At 49.5% G+C, this 26,645-nt stretch overlaps 1 protein-coding gene across 1 annotated transcript in view; it reads left to right on the forward strand.

The window, feature by feature from the left end:
* magi2a (membrane associated guanylate kinase, WW and PDZ domain containing 2a) overlaps nucleotides 1-25,183 on the forward strand; it is a 162,050-nt gene extending 136,867 nt beyond the window's left edge. Inside the window, 13 exon segments of the mRNA XM_030113200.1 lie at nucleotides 7,050-7,081; nucleotides 10,407-10,490; nucleotides 10,492-10,588; nucleotides 13,715-13,756; nucleotides 13,834-13,922; nucleotides 14,398-14,590; nucleotides 15,710-15,943; nucleotides 16,299-16,484; nucleotides 16,840-17,065; nucleotides 17,633-17,858; nucleotides 18,611-18,763; nucleotides 21,942-22,080; nucleotides 24,073-25,183. Coding sequence (XP_029969060.1) covers nucleotides 7,050-7,081; nucleotides 10,407-10,490; nucleotides 10,492-10,588; nucleotides 13,715-13,756; nucleotides 13,834-13,922; nucleotides 14,398-14,590; nucleotides 15,710-15,943; nucleotides 16,299-16,484; nucleotides 16,840-17,065; nucleotides 17,633-17,858; nucleotides 18,611-18,763; nucleotides 21,942-22,080; nucleotides 24,073-24,644 — 2,273 coding nt within the window. The 3' untranslated portion in view covers nucleotides 24,645-25,183.
* The last annotated feature ends 1,462 nt before the right edge of the window (nucleotides 25,184-26,645 follow it).

Below are 26,645 nucleotides of genomic sequence, written 5' to 3' on the forward strand. Positions count from 1 at the left end.
AATGTTGTTTGGGCGAAGATTTCAGGCCCGTAATAGATCATCCACCGACAGATGAAGTGATAACACTTTAATTCAGCTTTAGCTGAGACGCTGGCTCCGGCCACTCTCAGTATTTTCCAACACTTTAGAAACTTAAAATAAATTAAAAACTTGTACTTCAAAAGTTATTTGCAGTGTGGTTGAGTTTAATAGTTAACTGAATCGCCTGAATGGTGGATCAATATCAAATCTCTCGGCGATCTTCTGCCAGCAGGCAAAGTGTGTTTCTTCTCTGTAGAGTTTAAATCTACCCAGCTTGAAAGAACTCCGTGAGTCTTGTAATCCCACTTTGTGCCACAAGGTGGTACAGTGAGTTCCTCTGCTTCCTGCACTCAGAATGAGAGAAGAAGAACCAGCACGAATTCTGACTTCAATGAAAACTTGAAGCTCCCGTGAACTAAAACTGTTAGAATAATAAATCATAAACCACACCTCTCTCTCATCCCCCACCTGCTCTTTGCTCCCTCTAGTGGTGAGCAGCTGCATGGCAGCAGCTTTGTGCATGGATAAATCATGAGATTTTGCACAAATATTTCAGTATTAATCAGAAGCCTTGACCAAATAAGCCTTACTGGCCCTTCTCGGTTTCGTTTCATAGCTCTGCTCTGGGCGTTGTTTGCTCTGTGAGCTTTTGTTCACTGGACTCGTTCAATTTGAAACTTCCAGCAGCTGAAAGCGTGAAGTGGATTGGAGTCCGCCGTTAGATGTGAGATGAAACTGCTTCTCTCTTTTCGACCCACCTTCCTTGAAACGATGACATCTGGCCAAGCCATTACCCGCTGCAATAAAACTGTCGCCGTTGCTCCTGGACTGATGTTCTCCCCCCGAGCTCTCTGCAGTTCGGCCCTCTCTGTTAAAAAGCCGCCGGACAAAAGCCGCACAAACTGCCTCAGCTGTCTGGGAAACTGAGACGAAGGGAAGCATCTGACAGTCGACACAATCTGCTGTGTTTCTGCATCTTTCTGCATGACTGGAGTTCTTTTCTATTCCCTGATCCGCTGATCCTGCCTCTTCTTTGCTTCTGTTTTTGGGGAAATAAACAAACGCAGTCAATTTGAAGGTGGAATCGATGTGGCCATTGTGATTTCTTACCTCCCACAAACCCCCCACTGCTACTTCAGAGCACCTTTAGGTCTGCTGTTCCAGGTGTTTCTACATGTGCTGTTATGGGCGCTGCTACAGGGCAGAATGAATTTCCTCCAGGGGATTATTACATTTCGATTGATTTGTTCAGTTTATGAAACTTAAGCGGGCTGCCTTCGCTTTGAGGACAAGCTTCATTCAGTTGGACGAAGAACAAAAAGACACTTCTGGCTGTAAAACAGTGTCAGTAACAAGGAATGTTATTGAGAAACCGGCCTCCCTCATGCCTTTAAAGAGGCACAGCGGTGCAGTGATATGCACTCCTCAGTCAGAACAAACAGCTTGGGCTTGTTGATCTTTTTTGTGTGGAGTTTGCATGTTCTCCCTGTGTGTCAGTCCAGATCATGCATTTCAGGTAGCATGTTATCATCTGTCCCATGATGAACTGGTGGCCTGTTGTCAAGGCCAGCTGGCTCCAGAAGATGATGGATTTCTGGAGAAATCCCAACCTGCAGCTCAGACAGCTTTGTGTCTAGAGAAGCGTGAACTTGTGTGCATTTTAACGAATGTTAAATTCCTGGCGCAGTTATCTGGTCCACGTTCAGACACGCGTTTCTCCTCTCTGCTCTATCTATCCGTCATTCTGTACATAAAAAATGCTCGCGTTTATTGTTCGACCTGTTCTAAAAAAAAAGCTTTCGACATGGAGTGAACGTGACGGAGTGAACACTGTGCACCACTTTTCGTTAATTAGGACGCTGTAAAGTCGCTGGCTTTCATCCTCTGATGTTGCCTCGCTGCCTGATTTTTCCCTTTTCGTGCAGTATTTTTCTGCAGCCCTCATCTTCTCCGTCTGCTTGGGGTCGTTTTATTTACACCACACTGGGAAAAAAAAAAAAACCCATCTGACTTGTGGCAAGAAAGCGAGTCAACATTTGCACATGGCCTGCTAATGGCTTTCAGAGCTGAATTACACGTCCCACTGAATCCACGAGGAGCAACGGGATCACGTCTCGTCATGAGACGAGCGCTCGTTGTCTTTAACGACTCGCCATTTAAAGACGAGGTTACGGTGAATTCTACATGCGGCGGAAACGAGGCCGTTTGGCGATCAGAACTTTCAGTCGATTAAAGCCTCGTCACCTTGAAGCAGGCCGCTCGTGCTCAGAACACAGTTATGATATTTAGTCATCCCTTAAATTTGACTCCCAGATCGCTTTGGCCGCACAAATGGGCTTTCTGTCTCCCATCACCGCTAATTATGGTTACTGCGTACGTGTGTGTGTGTGTGTGTGTGCGCAGCCTCATTATTGGCTATCTGGACCATTAGCAGCCCGTGTCGTCGCTGAAACACGAAGCTGCAATTAGCACTTCGACTTTCGGCACTTTCACGTGTTCGCTCAGCTGTTTGGCTTCTGCTAGCGGTACGTTAGCGCCCGCCGCCGCCGCCGCCCCCACACCCGACGCCTTCCTGCCCCCACACACTCGCTTCGGTTTTATTCATTCAGCCTTTCTGAACAATATCAATATTTCCTGTCATATTTGAAGCCGTGTTGTTAATTCCGGGGTTCCAGCCTCGCAGGTTAGCGTTGGACGGCGCGTTCGGTTCGTGCCGAGGGAACCGGCGTGTAACGAGACAGTGATTCATGGGCCGTGTGCACGCAAGACGGAGCAGCTGGAAACAAAGGCGGGTACGAGACGGGGAGCGGAGAGTTATAGAGTGATGAGCTTGGCTCCCCGCCGGCTGTCAGCCGTGTTCACACTCCGTCCCCGCAGCATCCAGACCCGGCGATCGATACCCGGTCTCGTCTGCCCCGGGGGAGGCCGGCCGGCCGGCGGCTCTCCGCGCGCCGAGCGAGACGCCGGGCGGAGGGTTAAAAATCACATCCCAGAAAGCGAAAGGTTTGCACTTCATCTGCTCGGCTGTGTGTGGGAGGAGCAGAGTTACTCACCTCCACAAATCAAGCGCTCCCGTTTGAGTTCTAATGGATCGGAGTGATTAGCCGGCGACTGCGTGAGCGTGGTTAAATAACTGGCGCAGTTTCTTTCTGCGGCTTTAATATCACGCATATTCAAGCGTGCGCCTGGCAAATCATCTGTTTTGCACACAGCCACGACGAGACGGATTTCCAAGAACAAGGGCGTCAAATGAGGCTGCAGACCTCCGCCGTGAGACGAACATGCATGTTTACAACAATGCTCATGTTTTTTATGTTATTTTTACGTGTGTAGTTATGATCAGTTATAATAACTAGGGTGAGTTAAATGTGGGGTTAAATCTCTTAATTTCCTCCTAATATCTGTCTCCAGTCGATGAGCACTCACGGAAATGAGCTGCGTCGGAGAGAGGAGGGTTTGTGTGCCATTAATGAGGAACGTGGGAATACCCTGAGGTTGTTGACAGTTTGCGCGGGACGTCTGAAAACCCTCCGGGCTGCATCTCAGGTTGTTGAAACGACATTTTGCTCCTTTTGCTGACATTTTAAACCACAGAAATTCATCAATCATAGAAAATAACCAGCAGAGTCAAAAATAATCGCCTGCTGTAACACTGTTTGAATCGTCTCACCCTCTAAGATCACTTGTTTCTTGTTTCCATCCCTCTGGTCTTTGTTCTCCTCCTATTTTCTCAGCATTTTAGATTCATGAAGCGCTGTTATGAGCACAAATATTTACCTGAGCGGAGGCATTTTCGTCTCCCCCAGACGTCTGTTCCAAACCATCGAGCGAAACGTCCGACCTTGTATTTCAATCAGTCGAAAGCACAAAACCTCAAAGTGGTTCCAGCAGCCGGCTCGCGACTGGAAGGTCAGGGGTCAAATCCCCGACTCCCGGACCTGCCAGTCACAACCTGATGTGACGACCCCGGGGGGGGAGCAGTCCAAAAAACGAGATCTCGTCGACCTCTGCGTTTCATGAAAACAAGTTTGTGCAACAACAAAAAAAAAGGTTTTTCAGATTCGCGTGCACTAAACTGATCAGGTGGAGACCGTCCTACGCTCACACCCTCCTGTAATTTCTCCTGCTCTTCTGATGGCAATCAGTTATTTTTATTCCCATAAAAACTCGATTCTGAGTCCTTTCAGCTTTGATAGAAGCCGACGTGCCAGACACGACTTGCTGCCTCTGAAAAGAGGCGCTTGCTGCGAAGTCTCTGCCAGAAATCCGTGGACACATTTCCAGCTCACAGCTCTTTTATTGGGAGTTTTGACCAGGAACCAGGACTCTGAACCTGAGGAGAGACTCTGTGGGTTAAAGGGGAACGGTCGTTTTTACAATCTGGACCTTATTTCACATTCATAACAACAACATTTACTCACCCGTTTGACTTTCGTGTGATTTGCAGTTGGTTCGGAGATAATTAGATACTCCCATATCCATACAACGGCAGCGGGCGGGGCACCGAAATGCAGCCGTTACAGACGCTCTTTTCTCTTATGTTTGTTGTGGAGTGGTAGATACATGTAAATTTATTAAGTCGGCATCACTTAGCGCTATTGGGAAGTCTGTAAACCGTCCAGATTGAGCAAATCTCCGGGAGCTCTGAAGTGATGATGTCATCACACTGCGCCGTGGCGCACTGTGTTTGTTTACATGGGAGTAGCGTCTCTGCTCTTGCAGTCAGACCACGGCATCTCGATCGGCTTTTTTAGGCAGTCAGAGTTTATTTTCAGCTGGTTGTAACTTTGGTACAATGGTCCGAGTGTGCATATATCCTGGTTGTGAAAGTAAAATGACAAGCTGGACGTCACTGAGCTCACAGGCTCCCACTTCGTGACCGGGATTTATTGAAGCTATGGCTAATAGCGCTCAACATGGACTCCAGCATCAAAGTTCAAACTTTTCGACGTTTAGATTATCGGGTGTGTAGTGTCCACTTCACATCTGTGGACTTCTTCCCAGTTCAGGAAAGAAATGAAGGCCAGAAGATCCAGAGAATGAACCTCAAAAACAATGCCATTCCAGCGGCTGCAGGAGGAGGACAGGTCGAGGTAACGTGATGCTAATAATATTCATTTTTTTTCTTTACTAATGTCCAGAGGCTAGGATGAATACTGTTTAGTTCATTTGAGCAACAACAAAGGATGATACAAGTATATCTGTCAATGACAAGAGTTGTACATAAAAAGTACAATATTCTGTACACTGTTGCTCAAAAGGAGTAGGGACAAGTTTATAACATTCTCGCCAACTCTAGACATTAGTAAATGAAAAAATGAATATTATTAGCATCACATTACCTCGACCTGTCCTCCTCCTGCAGCCGCTGGAATGGCATTGTTTTAGAGGTTCATTCTCTGGATCTTCTGGCCTTCATTTCTTTCCTGAACTGGGAAGAAGTCCACAGATGTGAAGTGGACACTACACACCCGATAATCTAAACGTCGAAAAGTTTGAACTTTGATGCTGGAGTCCATGTTGAGCGCTATTAGCCATAGCTTCAATAAATCCCGGTCACGAAGTGGGAGCCTGTGAGCTCAGTGACGTCCAGCTTGTCATTTTACTTTCACAACCAGGATATATGCACACTCGGACCATTGTACCAAAGTTACAACCAGCTGAAAATAAACTCTGACTGCCTAAAAAAGCCGATCGAGATGCCGTGGTCTGACTGCAAGAGCAGAGACGCTACTCCCATGTAAACAAACACAGTGCGCCACGGCGCAGTGTGATGACATCATCACTTCAGAGCTCCCGGAGATTTGCTCAATCTGGACGGTTTACAGACTTCCCAATAGCGCTAAGTGATGCCGACTTAATAAATTTACATGTATCTACCACCCCACAACAAACATAAGAGAAAAGAGCGTCTGTAACGGCTGCATTTCGGTGCCCCGCCCGCTGCCGTTGTATGGATATGGGAGTATCTAATTATCTCCGAACCAACTGCAAATCACACGAAAGTCAAACGGGTGAGTAAATGTTGTTGTTATGAATGTGAAATAAGGTCCAGATTGTAAAAACGACCGTTCCCCTTTAACAGAAGCCGAGCCAGCGCTCAGGAACACACGGGCGGACTTTTCGGGAGTTTCTCCGGGATACTCGAGCGATCTCCGGTGTGGGGTAAACGGGGTGTCGCTTACCGTCAGAGGGGACGCCGCCGAGCCCAGGATTTAGGAACAAGTTGGCCGCCGCAGGGCTCATGTAGCTCCCCGCAGCCCAGCTGACACATCTGATTAGCGCTCGGTTCGAGGGCTTCCAGCACCACGGACAGCTCCCCTCCTCTCTCTCCTCCTCTGAGCTGCTCAGCCACCTCCCGTCTCCCCGGCTTCCAGCCCGGGGGCGTCCGGCTAAGTGCCTGTAATGCCCGGGTGAAGCCCGTGGACCCCCCTCGGTCAGCGGTGCCTCCTCTGCCCCCCTCGCTCCTGTCTGCTCGGCTTAGTTCAGGTCTGTAACCCGCTCGGAGGAGTTCTTCCCTCCCTTCACACCGGCTCGGGGAAAACGGCTCCCAAAAAGCTTTTCATTGATTGTCCTTCATTGGATTTAAGGGCAAAGATAAAAGTCCTCCCCACCCGCCTGCTTCTCTCACACCTTTCAATATTATTTATTATTTTGGGGCTGATGAAATATTCCCACGGGGATTGAAGGTGAAACTGAGTCTCAGATAAGCTGTTGTAACTCAATCTTTATTTGTCCAGCGACGCCCTGACAGTAAAAACTGTTCACAAAACAAGTTTTAAAAAACACAAAAACATTCACTTTACTTATATCAGAGGCTAACTGAAGTTATTGACTTGAATTTGACCAGAAAAGCCTCTTTCTGAGGTATTTCTCTTTTCTTTTCCATCCTGCCATTCGCAGACTACAGTCATTATTCTTTTATTTTGGTTTATAAGTATCAGATCTTACTGAACGCCTCCACCGTCTCACATCACATCTCATGATGAGTTCCTCCATCGTTTTTTTTGTTTGTTTTTATTTTACAGGTCACTATTCACCCTGGAAGACCCCTAAGCAGGTAACATGCATCGACCTTGACAGCCTAAACTTTCCCCGTCCCTGCTTTTCACTCGTGAGTCTTTGGCAGAGCTGCTCCCGTGGCTGCGGTGTGCAAACTGAATGTGCTAACTGGAATGACTCCAGCGGCGTTTTTGTGCCATTTGGAGGTTATTCTTCAGCCCCTCTCTTGTGGCACTAACCATACCCACTATTCACTGTCTGTCCGTGGCTTTTACCGCAGCGAGCCTTAGATATCTGCATCGTTACGAGATGGCAGAACGTCCAGCTGCTGCCACTCACAGCTTCACTGCCAGACTTGAATCCCGCAGGTCAGACATGATTCTCGGGCCGATCCGGAGCCGTCAGAATCATTAGCATCATGCTGTTATGCTACAGCGCTTCTATCCGTCTGTGAGCAGCTTCAGCGCTGAGCGGGTGAACCCTCCCTCTTCTTCTACCTTCAAAGCTTCCCTGCACCTCCAGTCTTTGCTTTTCGCTCTCACCTAAAGAGTCACGTGACCCGTCTCGACCCGTCGGCGACTCCGTCTTCCAGTCGCCCCTTCAGATCAGATCGCCTTCGTATGTTTCTGCCATTTTTCCGAGCCATCCTGCTTCCCTGTTTCACTTTGTGCGCCAGTGTGTGTAATCCATTTCATGCCTGGGCGTCCTCCCCGTCGCCGCTCTGACCATCCCCTGACCCCGGCTCATGTCGCCCTCGTGCTAGATCCCCACCGGCGAGGGAGGAAAAAACCTCCTAAATCCCCTCATTGTTCATCATTCCTGCTCCCTGGCGCCGTAATCGATGGCCTCCGTCCCTCTCCAAATAATCCCGGCTGGAGGCTCCGTGCTCTGGATTGCTGCGAAGCGAAACGATAGCCAGCGTGCCGAGCCCCTCTCTCTCCCCCCGGTGTTCATTTGTTGGACGCCCCACCCTGACCAGGCCTGCCTCGGGGTGAAACGCCCGCACTCTGGGTTCAGCTCCAGTTTAATTGGCTATCATGTGGCACAGGAAGGTTTCTGCAGCTCACAGAGTGAAATATGAGAGAATTTGACTAATAAATGTGGAAATCATTTAACTGTCACGTCGACCCCCAGTGCGGCGGGGGCTCGGCCGGCGGCTCGCCGCGGTTTGTTCTCCCTAATGAGCTCATTGAGCTTTGTCTGCCGGATCCAGCCGATCCTGCAGGTAACAGCGACCTGATGTTTTCTCTCAATAAGGCCGCTGCAGTGGCAGTGCAGCCCGATCGTAGCCGGAGTGTGAGCTCGCTTCAGCGCTTTTAATCACACACACACACACACACACACACACACACACACACACGAGAAGGCAGAAGCAGGACTCTACTCCCGGCTTTAACAAGGTCCCCAGTCTGCTCGGTGTGGACGCGCTTCACATCGGTGGCTCCAACCACAAAGAGAGGAAGCAACTCTTCATTCCGGCCCAAAGCTGTTTTTTCCTCTCTCTCTCTTTCTTTCTTTTTTTTTTTTTTTTTGAAGCCAAGCTGATATTTATTCTCAGCACATCTTGAACTGCATGGCCCACATTTCTTCATATCAGAGTGCAGCATATGCAGCTGATTTCACTGTATCAGGTTTTTTTTTTTTTTATGCTCTGTGGTTGTTCACCGCAGATGTCTCTCTATCTCTCTGTCTCTCTCTCTCTCTCTCTCTCTCTGACATGTCAACATGTCAGCTCGGCTATCTGCTCGGCGTCGTACCGACACATCAGAGCTCTGAAACTGACTGACTGCTGTTGTCAAAGCTGACAGAGTCGCTCCAGACAGCACGTCTCCAAACGCGTCCCCGGATTACGTTCATGCAAATTAGGTACTGCGTCCTCAGCTCGGCTTCAGAAAGATAATCTCAAACCAGGTTTTATTTCTCCACTGAGGGGCGCCAAAGAGCATCGGGATGAGGTGCTGCCATAACAAGAAGAAACCTGAAAAATAATCCTAATTATGTTGAGCTAAGTTTACGTCATGCTGGCAGCAGAGTGCATCAGTTTGTCTTTAAGATGAGACAAGAGTCTGAAGAGGGCAGAACATGGAGAAAGTTTCATCATTAGTTTGGTTGTTGCTTAAAATCTGGTGTTTTTCCCGGTTTTTCCATTTGAGGAGATGAATGGCCGATCCCTGCTAAACCCTTCACACCCTTCCTCCCGTTTCCTCTCTGCAGCTCACTGATCGTTGCTGTGATCTGAAATCAAGGAGCTGATTTCACCTACTAACATCACTAACAGTACAGATTGACAGTTTGCTAAATACTCCAGTCGTATCTTTACGGAAACCAGCAGCTCTCGTCCTCCACATCCTCCACATCCTCCACATCCTCCACATAGTCAGAGAAAAACATTTCCATGAAAACAAATAACACTTGAGACGCAGGTGAACTCTGAGGCCATTAAACACCTCAAGGTATCGCAGCTAATCTCCACACTGCCCCCTATGGCTGCTGGTGGTACTGCAGCCGTTCTGTCATTTATATGGACTACATCGTGAAAGTTCAGTAAAAATCTGGTTACATTTTAACTATTTTTTTCAATTAGTTTTCAGAAAACTCCAAAAAATGAATCATAGTTTCATTTGTTGTATAAACTAGATCTTACCAGATTAAATTCCAGTGATTTCCTATAAATTTAAATTATTCTTAAATTAAGAATTTCCCACGTTATTCTCTATTCACACACAAACTTGAAGACTCTGCCTATAGACAATAATTTTGGCAGTATGTTGTGAATGTGCTAATGCTTCTGTACATTCTGATCTTCTTTTCCGGCAGTTACAATGAAATTGTTTCATAATGTTTTTCATTTTTCTGCTATTTTGTGGCGTCTCTAATTGATTTGCTTCTGCAGTACTTCTTCCATTTTCAACGTGTTGGCAATACATTTGAATTGAAATGTTTATAGTTAAGTTTCGGCAAAAAAAAAAATTCTAGCAAATGCATAAATCACACCATAAATCCACGGGTAAAAGATTAAATGTTAACATATAAACAGAGTAACTGATAGCTATAAACTGTATCTTATCCAGTAGCCTACAGGACACCTGTAAGAATAATTCATAGTAAATATAAATAAATGTGTTAATATACATTGAATTAAGTCTTAATTTCCCATTTATTCCTAAACATTGTGATGATCCTCCTTGATCTCTGATAGATTTAGCATGAAGAGCAGATGTTTGCAGCTGGACCTGAGAGCGACGGTGTTTAGCAAACTGTCAGACTAATCAGAAGCAGCCTCTGCTTCACGTTTTCAGCGACGTCTTCGTGGTTAAGAAGCTCACGTGGAGGCGTTGAAGGATCACACTGACCCCCCCCCCCCGTGCTGCTGTGCTTCGCAGGTTCTGGAGCGGTGGGAGTCCCAGCAGGGCCCGAGCAGCCCGTCGGCCCCCGCCCCCCCCCTACAGCGCCCCCTTCCCGTCATTCCACCTGCACAGGGCCTCGGTCCCAGACTCGGCCCCCGAGGCTAAACCCGACCCCTATGACCTTTATGAGAAGTCCAGGGCTATCTATGACAGTAGGCGTAAGTACCAGAGGTGGACGCTCTCCTCTCGGGGTGGAAATGACACCAGTCCTCGCTCTGTCCGGGCCTCAGCAGCTCAAACCTCTCAACACCTCACAAAGTACCTCCGTTCTGAAACCACCTTGGCAGAATGAATCCCCCCGTTAGTGTTTGCAGCCGGTCGTCACACACATTATCTGACTCGGTCCTCCTTCAGCGGTCAAAACACACACACACACACACACACACACACACTCAAAGTTATTTCTTTACATCCTGGCGTTGACGTTGTGCCAGCGCCCGCCGTAAACCGAGACGTGGCCGTGAATAAACGTTCCACACAGCAGCTCATCTTTTTTTACTGTGCTGGACTTTAATCCACAGCCCAGCTAACATCCCCACTTCTGGACTGAGACGTGTCCCACACACACATCCTGTTATTTAGGCCTGGTGGAAGTTTTACTGACTAAAAGCGAATTCGGTGTGTTTTTTTGTGATGTTTATCACTCTTGTTGGTGAAAACCTATATTTAGTTTTGGGTTTATTGAGTTGTAGTTATGACTGACTTTAAAGTAGCTCAGCAGGGGATGAATGGAAGTCCGCAGAATGCCTGAAAACATGTTTGTGTGTGTGTGTGTGTGTGTGTGTGTGTGTGTGTGTGTGTGTGTGTGTTTGTTTGCCATACATTGCATGTACCTTGATCTCTTTATGCACATTATGAATTCTGCTCGTTTCGCTGCAGACTGAATAGTTTCTCAAATGAATTTCATCGACTTCCGAGGTGAATTTAGATCAGAGTGAAGGTTAAGTTTGTTTTGAGGGGGATTACACAGCAGAGAGAAAATAAATATGAATCAGTGCAATATATAGACGCAGGATGAATTTTGACCGAGTGTGTGTTTTGCATTCATTGTGCGAAACTGAATTATTTCCCTCAAATATTGAGAATTATTAAATTTCCTTTCTGAAACTGACTTTTTAAGCTTTTAAGCTCTGAGTGTTCTGTCCGTGTCTCTGCCGGTCAGGTCGAGTCGTCCTCGTTTGCTGGAAGGTTCTGCGTTCACTGGCCGCGCGTCTCCTGGTTTTCTCTCGGTTTGTGTTTCCAGGAGTGTTTTTCAGTCTTATGTAAGTCAGCTGTTACTCACGCGGACGTGGCTGTCGGAGGGCGTCTCCGTCAAACGCTGTCTTCGGTGTGTCTCCCCGTCGCCTCCGCCTCGCCGCTCGGTGATCACGGCAGCGTTTTCTTTTGTTTTTCCTCTTTGATCCCGTTTCCAGTAAAGGTCGCGGAGTCGGGTCGGCCTGGAAAAAGGAACCGCTGTAATTTAAAAGTGGCTCGTTTCACCGGCGGAGCTGCAGCGGGATGTGACCTTTTTTCTCTCTGCAGCAGCGTAACTCGCGGCAGTTTTACTCCTCAGAATGAGATTTCTTTGACCTTTACTAAATTAATGTCAGCAGTTATGTAAACGGAGTAAAACTTGGACCACGTGTTTTTTTTTTTTTTTATTGAAAGAAATCTCACACTAGGATCTCTTACTCCTGAAGAGACATTGTAGTAATATTAACCATAAGAGGAGGAGGAGCAGGGAGACGATCCTAAAGGAAGCGAATAAATGACAAAGAGTTTTGGATTTTTATAAAATAATCAGTTATTCTATTGTTTAATTTGCCATATTATTCATCTGTGTAGAAACTTAATATGTTACTGATAACTGGGGATGTTCGATGCCACTTTTTTCCAGACCGATACCAAGTACGAGTACTTCATCTTCAGTACTCACTGATACCGATACTCATACCGATACTTGTGATACATAAAATTTAAAATAATGCAGTGACAGATTATTTTTGAAAAATGACTTTTGTTTCTAATAAAGGCAGCACGGCCACTGTGTTTAAGTCCAAAATAATAGTCTGAAAAATAAAACAAACATCTCTTTGAGTTTTACACTTTTTAAAATGAACTAAAGTGCGAGATAAAACCGTTTTCTCTGAGCTTTACACTTTACATGAGCTCGTTTTGAGACGAGCAGCCGTTCTGGATTCAGTCCTGTCTCTGCTGTGGCTGTGCTGCAGTGCAGCGCCCCCTCCTGGAGAGGAGGGCTTCTTCCTCTCTCATGTTTAACGGCAGCTTGCATCCCATTCAGTTGCACTACCGCCATCTGCTGGTGAGGAGGGCTCACTACGTCTGGGATTTTCTTGCCTTGAGTATCGGCGGCTGGTATCGGTAGCCTTCACGAGTACTCAATACTTTGAAATAAGGTCAGTATCGGCCCGATACCGATACCTGGTATCGGTACTCACACATCCCTACTGATAACGGTAAAGTATTGGCAACTACATCTTGTTTTTCTCTCCACTCATCACATAAAAACTAAAAACTTTTCAAGCATCGAGGGAAAAATCTGATCTTTGAGATACTTTGATTTAGATTTTCCTGATTTAAAAGTTAAAATTATCATGAATATGGCTTGAAATATTTAAGTTCATGTGTGAATACGTTTGGAAAATTTGTCTTTTTCAGTTAAATTGTGTAAGAAATTAACTTCTGTTGACTTGCAGCTGCACTTCTATTGTTTCATAGATTGTTACGAAGCGCGAATGGTGCTTCTGACTTTGAGATGAGATTATTTTGCATTGTCTGCGTCATGTACTTCACAATATCAGTTATATGGATCAGAGTCTCCTGAAGTCTCTAATTAGACCAGAAAAAGTTGCTGTTCCTCTTTTTTGAACTAGCTTGATCGATTGGAAGCTGCCGTGGTTGTGTGTCGGCGGTCTGCGCGGGCAGAAGCGCCGCTCTAAGATTCCATCCCGTCGAGTCCCGGCAGATTAGAGCAGGAACGATCTGGATCCATTTCCTCATTCGCCGCCACTTGTCTGCGGTCGAGTTCTTTTCGCAGCGTTGTGCGAAGCCCCCTGATTGCAGCTGAGAGCTCACACCGCACCTCGCATTGTAAATAAGGGTCGGGGATATTACTCGCCGTGAGCGCTGGAATCCTCCGGCGACATTCCTGCTGAGGCAGGACCCCGGAGCCTTTACTGGAGCGTCCGTTTGCTGCCGCGCTGTCCACTGATGTGTGAATCTCTGGGAGACTGCCGATGAGTGAAACGTGCTCATTTTGCTCCTTTTCGTCTGTTTCCACCCAGAATCCAGTCAGCCGAGGACGGTTTTTCCCGTGGATTCTACAGGTAAGACCATTTCAAAACAAACAGACTGCTGTTGGACTCCAGGAGCGGAGAGTGAAGCGTCCTTTCTGTCTCGGCAGCAGAGTTCCAGGACATGGAGGTGCACCTGCGGCGGCAGAAGTCGGGTTTTGGGTTCCGGGTGCTGGGCGGGGATGAGGCCGGGCAGCCTGTGAGTCCGGAGACGCGTGAGAAGGCTCGTATGGCGATGGGCGTGGAACCCTGTCATTCTATTTTTTTCCTCCTCTAACCCACTACACACACACACACACACACACACACACACACACACACACACGCCTCACCCCGGGGTCTGCAGCCCGCAGGAGACAAACGTTCATCGTGTTTCAAAAAGCTTTACAGGCTCCGAGCAGCACACGAAACGAAAGGTTTCATTTTTCGAGGTGCTGTCGCTCACTTCCGGTTGCAGACCCCTGTCCTGACCTTTGACCCCCCCCTCCTGAGAGAGTGCTGGCTCTGGCTGTGTATTGTCTCTGTCTCTTGAAGCGCACAACAATCCCCTCACCCCGTTATTACACTCTTTAAGTGTCACAATAACAACCCACTCTAACAGACTCTTGGACTCTGGAATCTGCTTTTCCAGCTCTCTGAGCTCCACTAATTCTCGCCGCCGTGTCGAAAAGCAGATCCTGATCGGGGCGATCATCGAGAAGAGCCCGGCGGATCTGGACGGGCGGCTGCGGCCGGGCGACGAGCTGCTGTTCGTGGACGGGATCCCGGTGGTGGGGAAGCCGCACCGCTACGTCATCGACCTGATGCACGGCGCGGCGCGCAACGGCCAGGTCAGCCTGGTCATCCGGCGGCGGCTCCCGGCGCCAGGTGAGGGGGAACCGGCAGGCCGCCTCGCACCTCGCTCACACCTGGAAGCTTCCTTTTTTTATATTTTCCTCAGACATCCTACACCTTTACAACCATTACTGTGACAAATCCAGTGTTTGAATCCTAAACGGGAATGACAGAGACTGGAGAGAAAACAAGCCGCGGTTTATTCACTTTGTACTCGCAGAGCGCGGCTGTCGTCGCTGTGGTCGGATTGACGCGACGCGGCATTTTAACGACGCCTTTCTCCACGTCGTTGCCTCTCTATCTGCGTTCCGCGCCGTTCCTGAGCCGCGGCTCGTCAGACTGCAGATGAGGACGTGGAAAAGCGCTCGGCTGATGATCGCTGAGAGTCGTTTTCCAGACGAATGACTTACTGACTCGCTGACACGCTACACCGCGGGCGACTCGGGGTTCGACTCCTTGCCGAAGGCGAAGAAGGGGATCGAACTGCCGAACTTCTGGATTGGCAGGCGATCAACACTCGGTAGCGCACGATGAATTATTCACATTCTCCAAAGTCTTAAGTCTAAATCAGGTGAATTCTCGAAGAGCGTCATCTTCGTGTTTCTTTTTGTCAAATTTGGTGCAAAAACTTAAAGCAAAAAACTGCATGAATCCCAACAAGAACCAGATATACAGGCCTTGTTGAAAGAACAAAACATTTTGACTTCACACAAAGACGAAAACAGCTTTCCCTTTGAAGCTATCTTCATTTTATTTCTCAATTTCTTCTTATTTAGACGTTTAACAAGGCTGAATCATGCATTCGCTCATGGATTGGTTTTTCTCCTTCTTGTGAAATTAAATGAATTCCTCCTTTTTTTTGGGGAAAACAAATTAACACTGAACATAAAAGCAGATGAAGCAGGTAAAAGAGCCTTCAAAAGCACACAGAGACTGAATCAAACCATTTTAGACCATTAGAGCCAAACACAGAGGAGATGTCTTCCCCAGATGAACACAAACACTAAATAACCCGAGAACATAAACTTCAGGTGGAATATTTCACTAAAACCAGAACATTTTCCCAGCTGTGTGTTACCAGCTTAACAAAAGGCTTGGAGATACGACTATTAGCTCACCCGGTTCACCAGAGTCCATCCCTTCCGCCTCCAGGTGAGTCTTGTCCGGAGAACGGCCGCAGTTCCGGGTCGGTCTCCACGCAGCACAGCTCGCCGCGCAGCGACTTCACGTACAGCAACAGCACCGGCGCCGCCGCCGCCATCACGGACGGGACGCCGGCGCCCAGCGCTCAGCCCAGCGACGTCTCCATCAGCCGCAAGGAGAGCGAGGGCTTCGGCTTCGTCATCATCAGCTCGCTGAACCGGCCCGAGGCCTCCGCCACCAACCGTGAGTCCCCGACCGGCGTCCTCCGCCCCCAGAGCCCGTAGGTTCAGATCAAGTCCCAGACAGGATCCACACACGAGTAGTTAAAGGTGTCGGTTTGATAAGAAGTGAAGCACCTCTCCTTCTCGCAGCTCAATTATAGATTCCCTCCCACAACACGTCAGTCACACATCTCTGCTGCGAGCATCAGCGCTTCGCCCACACACATGAAAAAAAGGAAAAAGACCTGGATGCCTTACGTAAGCCTGGGGTGACTAGCGAGATGAGAGAGACAGACGTATTCAGGCAGTCAGCGTGTGAGAAGGCTCGGACAGGCGTGATCCTCCCGTCCTCACCGTCCTCCGCTTCCTCCGGACAGCCGTGCCGCACAAGATCGGCCGCATCATCGAGGGCAGCCCGGCCGACCGCTGCGGCAAGCTGAAGGTGGGCGACCGCATCCTGGCCGTCAACGGCCAGCCCATCGTCAGCATGCCGCACGCCGACATCGTCAAGCTCATCAAGGACGCCGGCCTGAGCGTCACCCTGAGGATCATCCCGCAGGAAGGTCAGGAAAACGCACGTCGACGGGGCGGAGGGGAAGTTCTGTCAGCTCTGCATGCCGTGTTCTCCTTTCTGTCCCACTTCTGTCACGAAGCTAGACACTGTAGAACGTTTTCCTGTCAAGAAACTCTCCTAATAAGCATCGATTTGCTCAAGCGAATATCAGATTTTCGTCACTGAAAACAAAGAAAGCTTCTCAGACACTTCTCCAGTAAACAGGAGTTTAGTGAAGTAGCAACAGATTTGCTCGTCTTAAAGCTGGTGTGTGTGTGTCAGAAGGTCTCCTGCTGGTCGAAGCGCTCGACTCCCGACTGATGGTAAAGCCTCCTGATCCCGTCTCTGTCCCTCCTGTGCCTCAGAGATGAGCAACCCTCCGTCGGCGCCCAGCTCGGAGAAGCAGAGCCCCATGGCCCAGCCGCACAGCCCCAAGCCCCAGAGCAACCCGGCCGCCTCGCAGTCCAACCCGGCGCCGCCGACGGAACCCGGCGCGTCCGCCAGCCAGCCCAGCCAGATGCCCCACCAGAGCCCCGCGACCCAGATCCCCGCGCCGCCGCCGCCGCCGCAGACCTACACCCACGAGGGCAGGTAGGATGGTCACCGGTCCGATCCCCACCTCCGAGAGCGAAATGTGGAATCCCAGCCTGCACTGGAGGCGGCAGGAGGAACTATTTTTATCGACTTCCAGACCCCGTGTCCGTCTCCGGGGGGAAACACCTCTGGGAGAACGAGCAGGGAGCATTTATCTTCCCATCCTCATCCTCCTTCCCTTTCCAACACTCCTCCTCACATTTCGTCTCTCAGCGTTGGGCTCTCGCCGTTTCTCCCCTCAGCTTGTTGTGTAACATCACTTAAGTCTTATGGACCGCTGAATTATTTAGCTAAATTTCTCCTTTATGGAGATCCCTTGAATATTTTACCAAGAACTACCAGGGGTTCAAAATCTACGAGCCTTTCTGCTCAGTTTTCACACATTTCCCGCATCTCTCAGAGCTCAGAGGATCCGGGTTCATGATGAACACCTTGGATTATTGGTTAAAATGAAGTGTCAGACGAAGTGGGGCAAGCAGAACACACACTCCAGCCACGCTCTGTGTTTAGCCTCTGGAAATACCCCCGCGTGAATCCCCTCCCTCTCTCCCATCGGTCCGTCAGCTTCCGGTCCGAGGTGAAGGCGAGGCAAGACGTCAAGCCCGACATCCGGCAGCCGCCGTTCACGGACTACCGCCAGCCGCCCGTGGACTACCGCCACCCGCCGGTGGCGGACTACCGCCAGCCGCCCACGCTGGAGTACCGGCACCCGCCGCTGCTGGACTACAGAGCGCTGGCCGGCGACGCCCGGCAGTTCGCCATGCCGGACTACCGGATGCCCCCGGTTCAAGTGAGGACTTCCCGCTTTGTTACGTCGTAACTGACAAATAAATGTCTGTGTTTACATTTAATAGCATTCAGCGGACGTCATTTTTAAAACGTTGCCATATAAAAGCTAAATGTTTTGGAAGCAAAAATTAAAAACCGATATTTTTTCACCTGAAACGTTGTCGTGCAAACGGTGCCTAAAATACATCGGTAAAAACATGTACTATTTAAATCCTTTATCTAATCTTACATATTTCACATGACAGTGAAATTCTCCTCCATCATCAATTTTTCAATCTGTGTTTGTCACATTTGGAGTCAGAGTGCAACAAGATGATTCATGGAAGTGTTTGCAGTTTTTCCAGAGATATCAGAAGCAGAACAGAATGTAGTTTTTATTAGTTTACTTGAAACACAATCAGATTTACTAAAAATGGAGAAACCGCGATTTCAAAGTAGCAGTTGACTTGTTTTTTTGTCTTAAAACTCTTTAGAGCTCCATCACTGTGCATTTGGGTCGCATCCAAAATTCAAAGAGCCGTTTAATGGATACAGATCTCAGAAAGAGGATCGTCTTTCTCTGCCCCAACACCCTGCATCCCAATGAAAAGGCTTTTTTTTAATGGGTTAAGAGCCACATTTCACAGAAATAAATTCACAAAACTCTTAATAAACCTCCATTGATTGTAAACCTTGTCATGTGACAGGAAGTTATCCATGAACGCTGCAGTCACCGTGTTTCCACTGATCGCGTCTCGCCCTCGCTGCTCTCAGCTCACGCAGGACTTTGACTTCTTCACGGTGGAGCTGGAGAAGAGCGTGAAGGGCTTCGGCTTCAGCATACGGGGAGGCCGGGAGTACAAAATGGACCTGTTCGTGCTGCGGCTCGCCGAGGACGGACCGGCCATCCGCAACGGCCGCATGAGGGTACGAGAGATGCGACACGCTTTCTGCCTCTGGAAATGTTTTTAATTTAGATTTGTGTTTCTTCCAGTTTCCTTCCACAGTCAGAACATGTGGGGTTTGCCTCAGCGAACGCTCTCAGGTTCTCTGCTAACTCCATAAATGGCTCCTTCCTCTACAGTATTTCTGTATCCGAGTATTCCATCTCCTTTCTTTCTCTCCCTCGCATGTTCTCCGATCTCGGCGTCTCGTGCCGATAGCCCCGGCTCGCCGCAGATTGCTTATCTGTAATGAACCTGTCAGAGATAATGTGAGCAGAAAGCCCCTCGGGGAGGCATTACTTCCCCTCCCCGGCGGTGCAGTCAGCACTCCGGTGGGTCGAGGAGGGAAGTCTGCCGTCACGACTCGGGCTGCGCTGCGTCAGTCAGTCAAACTTTATTCACATCATCACTCAGGAGCGTCGCAGATCGCCCGGTAAACCTGCGAGGACGATTCAGTTGCAGTAAATTTCATTTATAAAACAATCTTCTGAAAACGAACGATCCCACTTGAGCCGGCGGAGAGGAGGGAAGAGGATAGAGACGTTCAGCCTTCCACCGCCCTCCTCTGATCGCTGACGCCCGCTCTGTAAACACCTCGCCGGCTCTATGTGTGGATTACCTGCTTCAAAGAAATGAACCTGAAAAAACCTTGAGTGCCTTCGTTAAGTTGAGAATCATAAAAGTCGGCAGGACGTTGAAATCTGCTCACCAGCGTGTTTTGGAATAGATTTTCCAGGAGAGAAACCTTTGATTCCTCGTCCGACGGCGCTCGGTCCAAACAGCCGGCCGCGCGGAGGAATCAATCTGCATTTACCTCCGCTAAACGGCTCGCATTGGTTAGGAGGCGCCGGCGAAGTGCCTGTCACTTCGGATCTGAGCGGCGCTCTAACACACGGCGAGAAAAGCCCGCCGGCTGGGCGAATCCCTGCAGCCGTCCGTGACATTTCCAGCCGAGGCCACGTTGTTTCTGCTCAAATGGCACTTTGTAACATCTTCAAATGGGAGGGGGGAAAAAAAAAACCTGTTTCGCCGCTAATGGGCGACTCACAGACACGTCCCGGCGTGGAGGTGTGTGTGCCAGTGCACAGGCTCTCAGGGAAATTGTTTGAGGAGACAATCCTCTCCCGGCTTTTAAGCAGAGCTGTCCGTTGGCGTGGAGGCGGCAGGCGCAGCTCCTCACGCCGTCCTCACACCGCCGCCGCCGCCGCCACGTGTCCACCCGGCTCCGCTGATTGTCCTCTGCTGTTTGGAGGTGAGGATTAACGAGCGGACCGTCCTGGCTTCCACCTCCTCCGCCTCTCCTCAGACCGCCGTAATGACGCCTAATGACTCCCGCTTCTCGCGCCCCCAGTCCGCCTCCGTCCTCCACATCAGCCCCGCCGCCACTGGAGGACGGCTCCATTTGTTAGCATAATTGGGCATCGCGTTTCGTCCCGTTTCCCCCCCCCCTCCGTTCCCCTCACATGCATCAAGAGGAGGGCAGCGGGTCGGAAGGTGTTTACGTTCTGCTGCCGCTTTCACCGATCTGCCGTAACACTGAGACCCGGCGTTGTCCCGAATGTGACGAAACTCGGTGAGACCTCCGGAGGCTGGAGGCGTCCGGCACGGGGAACTATCACAGCGCTCCTCAAATGAGTCTCCACTTACTGGGGAAAAGACTTTCTGATCATTTGCATGGGAGCCGGGGCTTCTGTGGAAGTCAGTTCAGTGTCCTCTGCATCAGAATCAGTCCTGCTGGATTCCTGAAGGTTTTATTTGGAGTAGCAATAAAGGCCAGAGGTCAAGTAATCAAACCACACGTCATTAAATTGTCTTTATTCTTACTCCTGTTTCGTCCACACAGGTTGAACGTTAAAGATCAGTTCCCTTCAGTAGAACGAGCTGCTGGTTTCTTCGGAGCCGTGTTGATTTGTTGCGGTTGGGACTCTCTGCCTCCGGCTTCACGCTCGCTGCTCGGAGCTGTATCGACATGTCGAATCCATGAACACCCTGATCCTCTGCCGGCTTCACCGGGCTGGACTCACACTGTTTATCACTCTCTGAGCTAAACCGCCTTTAAAAAAGAAAAAGAAAGAAAAAAGACTGTTTTCATGACTTTGTCCTTCCTTTGAAAATATCTTGACAGTTTTCTTGTATTTATTGTGCATAAAAACTAATAACAGATATTATTACCGGCATTAAACTGACGGTGTTTGGAAAAGAGCTGCAGCTTGAGGTGTGAAAGGAGTTCATGCTGCTCTGAATTGGCTTTTTTTTCCTCCACTTTATACTCAAAGGTGAAGGTTCCGCTTCTGTCGCACTGACATTTAGATGTATAATTGTATTAATGTATACTGGACACTTGAGAGATAAATCGCTCAGAGCAAGGCCGTAGACATCAAATAACCATATTAGTGAAGAGAAATATTAGTTAAAGAAATGTTACGGGCTACAAAAGATAAAGTAATGAATCCAGGGAATAAAATGCGGCGTGGTTTCAAGTGTTGATGGAAAAAGGAGAAAAAGAAGAAAGTGCCTGACATTCGTAATGTTTGAAGTGAATCTCTGTGCAGTGGATGTTTACTGGAGATCAGCTTCCCTCCTGAAGTTACTGTCGAAAATCCATAATTAATAAAATTATAATAAAAAATGCATCAACACATCACTTTCATATGTGAGCTTTAAGTCTTTTCTTTGTGGTATTTCTGTGTTTCTTAGCGTTAGAGCGCCTCTACAGGCCTGCAGTGAACACTGCGGCCTCTCGTCTCTGCATCACACCTGTGATCAGTTTGCAGAAGACTCACTGAGCTGCAGCGGAGTGTTTTCCTACGCTGTCGACGTGTTTCGCACGCGGTGCTGCAGCAGCGGTGAACTGCCGGTGTGGACGGCGTCCGCGGCCGGCGCAGGAAGCGTTTCCCTCCCTCCCTCGTCCCGATGCATCTGGCCGACAGTCAGCGGGGGATTTTTAGTCCTAAGCACATTAAAAAAGTTTTTTAACTCAATTTGTGTCTCTTCCGGATAGTTTTCTCTCTCTCCCACAGTGTCTGTTGGGATGGCGAGCACACAGCCAACTATGTAAAAGAGGAAGTAACTTAATTCAGAGACTTCTGGACACTTTGGGGACAGACGACGGCGGCTTTACGGAAAGTTAAACACAAACTACTTTTTCTCTCTTCTTGAAGGTCGGGGACCAAATCATTGAGATCAATGGAGAGAGCACTCGGGACATGACCCACGCCAGAGCCATCGAGCTCATCAAGTCCGGCGGGAGGCGAGTCCGCCTCCTGCTGAAGCGGGGGACGGGCCAGGTCCCGGAGTACGGTGAGCCCCCACTCCTCACCTCCTCCGAACGGCCTCCTCTTTTACCTCCTATTAACTCTGGGAACATTAATCTGGCATGCTCTTAAACACACGTTAAATCTACTGTCCTTAATACTCTTGCTGATGTTGAAGCTCATTTTCTCTTGTCTTTTCTACCTCCACTAACACTCGTTTATCTTCTGTCCATTTCAGTGATCTATCACTAATTGATTGGTCTAGGTTGTTACTTCCCCTTCTATAGGAATGGTATCTTCCAGTCTCTCCATGTGCATGAAAAGTGACAAGCATGGCTCCCCCTATTTCTTCCTAATGGGCCACTCTAAAGACACGGTTTGTGATCATACCAACGTTTTACTCCTCCGGCTGTCTGTGCTGTGGCTTCTGTGTGCTCATCTGTGTTTGTTCGCCACCCGTTCACCTAACTACTGTTAGCTTGGGAAAACAAAAAGACAACATTTTGAAATAATTAAGGAAAAAAACCCTCAGAGAGGTGTAGAATTAGTGAGCGCGACTTTCCACTGGAAGGAAAGGATAAATCACCCAGCAGGATGAAAGACGCCCTGAATCAGCCGCCGGAGATAAAGGTGAAATACGGCAGCGGATTATTCTCTCTGGAAATTCGCGTGGTGCCGCGGGCGATAGAGCAGGGATGCGTCAGCACGGCGCTCCATCACCGGAGACCCCCCCCCTCACCCCCCCCAGTTCGCAGCAGATCCGTATCTCACTCTGATCATTCGCTGTGCAGAATTTGGCTTCAGGTTGATGCTTTTCAGGGAAACGATCCGTGTGAAGCCGAACGGTTTTGTGGGAATGTGCATGAATTTGATCGCCTGCTTGTTTGTGTGTGGCTTGAGTTTTGAAGAGTCTCCGTCATGACTGACGACGTAATGATTCTGACATTTTTAAATCTAATCAAGCCAATAATTTAATAGAATATTTAAAAAAATTAAATAATTTCGAGAGTCTGAATGAATCTGATGACTGTGTCATCCACTCTGCATAGTTTTGATTATCAAATATAAAAATATGTTCCATTTTTTGTAAGTGCTTAGATTTTTTCCCAGAAATTCCCCGATCAGATCAGCTGTTATTCGATGTTTGGTTAAACTTCTGGTGAGTTACGTTACGGCTTCGTCACCTTTCGGATGGCTGGAATCATTACGTTGTTGGCCGGGAGTGTTGCACCTCTGTGGTCTGTGTGTCAAAATCATCACTTAGCTTTGGGATTTAAAGAAAAAACGGCAGCTGGTAGGGAGTAAAAACTGTCCCACATGGAGCCAATTCCACTCCTGCAGTTCGGAGTGACTCAGCAGAAATGAAGGCAAAGAGAGCGCAGCGTGTGATAAGCAGAGTTTTCTCTCAAACACACAGATTAAGGTTAAGAAAAGCTGCCGCTGCTTCGTCCTGCGTCTTCAGATGCTCCACTGTCGACTTGTAATTAGCACACACACCCCCCCCCCGACACCCCACTGCTGGAAATGAGCGATGGTTTACCGGCACAGAGACAGGAGCTAACAGTCCGTGAGAGTGGACAGTTGTGAAGGAAGGGAGGGGGCGGGGCGGGGGGCAGAGGGACAGTGGCGGGGGGGGTGGAGGCACCAGGCCCTGGAGGTTTCCATTCTCGCTGAAGCACCACCCTATTGGGCACATCATCCATTTCATTAAACCCGCTTTCGATTTTCCGCCAAGGCCTGAGATTGGCCGCGGCTTTAAGCAGAGCTCCGGGAGGCAGATTGATGTTGTCTAAAAGCGGAGTCGCCCCGACGACGCGTTCCGGAGTAGGTTATCGCCGCGCGCTGCTGCTTAACGCGTCCTGCTTGTAGAGTAGAGGAGGCTGCTGCGACCGTTCTTCCTCGGTTTCCGGTAATTGGTTGTGCAGCGGCGTGCGAGCTGTTATATGGACTGCATGTGTGTGTATGTGTGTGTGTGTGTGTGTGTGTGTGTGTGTGTGTGTGCTCGGACCATCACTGACTGTGTGTGTGTGTGTTCCAGATAATGCCCCCCCATGGGATGCTCGCCCTTCAGCCTCCCCAAGCCTGTCGGAAGTAGCCCCGCCCATCGACAGCCTCTCCATGCCATCGCCTCCATCTCACCTGGTGCCGGCGCCGGCCCCGGACCCGCCTCATCCGCCGCCTCCGGACGTCCCCCGGGACCCGGCGGCACGAGACGGCAGGACGGAGCGCTCCAAGAGCCCCCAGAAGGCCGAGCCGCCGAGCCCGGCGGCGGCCGGCGCCAAGAAGGAGGGTGGCAGGTCCACCCGCAAGGGGCGGCGGGCGCAGCGCGGGCAGCCCGGGCCCGACGGGGAAGCGGGGGCGGAGCCCAGACCCCCCCGGAGCGGCAGGGGGCGGTCCGAGGAGAAGGGCGCCGGGGACCACGGACTACCCCACCCGCCCCACGCCAATGGGAACGGCAGGGACGGCGGGAAGCCGGTGGAGCCGCCGGACCGGGGCCGGAGCGCCGGCGCCGGCAGGAAGGCCACGGTCTCCCCCGGGCCCTGGAAGATCCCCGGCTCGGACCGGCTGCCGGGCGCGCTGCGCGCCGGCACGTCCACGCTCAGCAGATAACACTCATCTCCATCAACCCCCCAACCGACAGGGCAGCGGGAGGGAGCGGGGGGGGGGGGGCGCCCGGACCACGCGTTGGAAAACTTTTATTTATGATACTGTCTTTTAAATTATTTTCTAGGAAATGTTTTGCACCCTCCACCTTAAGAACTGGAAAATCATCCACTTTCAGACGGACAGAGAGCAGATCTTTGTAGCGTGGCGGCGGAGGAACGTTTCCCCCACAAACATGCAAATATCAGCAGCGCAACGGGAGCACCGTTGAATTTTTATATATAAATATATATAAATATCTACACAGTGGAGTCTATTTTGTGAAAAGGAACTTTAAGAAGACGGCTTGCCTGTTTTTGATGGGAGCGAATGGACGGAGGACGGGAGATGAAATCTACTCTTCAGTGGAACTTTTGCCTTAAAAGAGACTGAGCGGGCCTGAGCAGTCTGTCAGAGGATTCTAGACGTAGATATATTATAAAGAGTATGAATATGTGGGAACATCCTGTAAATAAGATCGACTTTAAGCAAACAGAACCTTATTATGAAGCTGCGGGGGAGGGGTGGGGTGGTGGGGGGGGACCCGACACGGACCCCATTCAGCCCCGTGATCGCAGGTCGGGGTTTTTTTTTTTACAATCCCGCCGCGACCGACTGCATCGTCTGTCCACGTTTGAATCATCCCGAGTCCGGCGCAGCCGACTCGGCTCTCCGTTTGTCTCTTTTGTTTTTTTGTGCTTGGAGGAGGAGGAGGAGGAGGAGGAGGAGGAGGAGGAGGAGGAGGAGCAGCTGGCCGTGGTACCACCGAGGGGCCGAGTGCCTTAGACTGACCCACAGGTCGGCTTCCGCGTGGAATCGCCAACCGACGCCGCACTCCCGAGGGTTTCAGACGGGCTGCTGTACGCGCCGGTTCCACACAGGAATTCACTCTCCCTCTTTTGTTCTTGTCTCTCCTCACCTCTGATTTCCGTGAAGGTTCGCCGGCGCGGGACGGTGAAAATCAGGCGCCGGCAGGCAAACCAAACCAAATGAGTCAAATCAGATGGATTCCTGTCTACTGAATGAATGAGCGAGTGAGTGAGTGAAGGAGTGAACGTGTCGCTCACTGTCGGCTGGATTCGGCCCTGTTTGCACAAACTTTCCAAGTGAAAACGTCAAAGCTTTTGTTGTGTTTTCGTGGGTCCGTTTCCACGACAGCGGTGCTCAGAGTCACTGAAAGTGCAACTTTTTGAAAACGGCTGCCACGGTGGAACTTTTTGAAAACGCTCGGGGTCGTCTCGTCTTATAGTCAGACGGAATAGCGATCCAGCTGTGTGTTTGGTTCCATCGCAGAAACAGCCTACAGCGCCCACTAGTGGCCAAACGGGCATCGTTTTCAAAACGTCGCAGTCTAAACGTAAAACTTTACTGAAACTAAAAGGCAGGAACGACGCGTTTTCGCTTGAAACGTCACGTAAACGGGGTTTGAGTTTTGATGGTTCTGTCTCCAGAGCGAACATATCCATGCCAAAGCTCCTCAGACGCTTCCTGTTTGTTGTTTTGTTTTGTTTTGGGGTTTTTTTAAGCAAATCTATGACTGTTCTTGAAGGTTATTCTTCTTTACTCTTTCATATAACGATCCTGAAGTGACCGTTTGCTCGGCTTGGCCGTCCTGAGTTTCCTGTCAAGCTTTCCATTCCTGAAGTACGCATTTGCTGTTAACAGCAATAAAAACAAAAACCCGCCAGAGTGCTGCAGCAAAATGATTTCCTCTTTAATGCTTCGCTCCTGCAGCTGCGTGAGGAAATGCTTTCAGGACGAAGACTGACAGGTGATGTTTGTTTTCGGGTGTGGGCTGAGATTGCAGCAGTATAGACGCTACTTATAGAAAACAACCTGAAGGGTCGGAGCTGCAGTTTGCTGACAAAATGCCAAAAAGTGCAGTTTTGCACACACACTTCAAACACTTGAGTGTGTTTTTCTCGCCGCTGGAGATGCACAAGGATGATGGAGAAACAGGTCGAGACT

This window comes from Salarias fasciatus, chromosome 17 (genome assembly GCF_902148845.1).
Source record: "Salarias fasciatus chromosome 17, fSalaFa1.1, whole genome shotgun sequence".
Classification (NCBI taxonomy): domain Eukaryota; kingdom Metazoa; phylum Chordata; class Actinopteri; order Blenniiformes; family Blenniidae; genus Salarias; species Salarias fasciatus.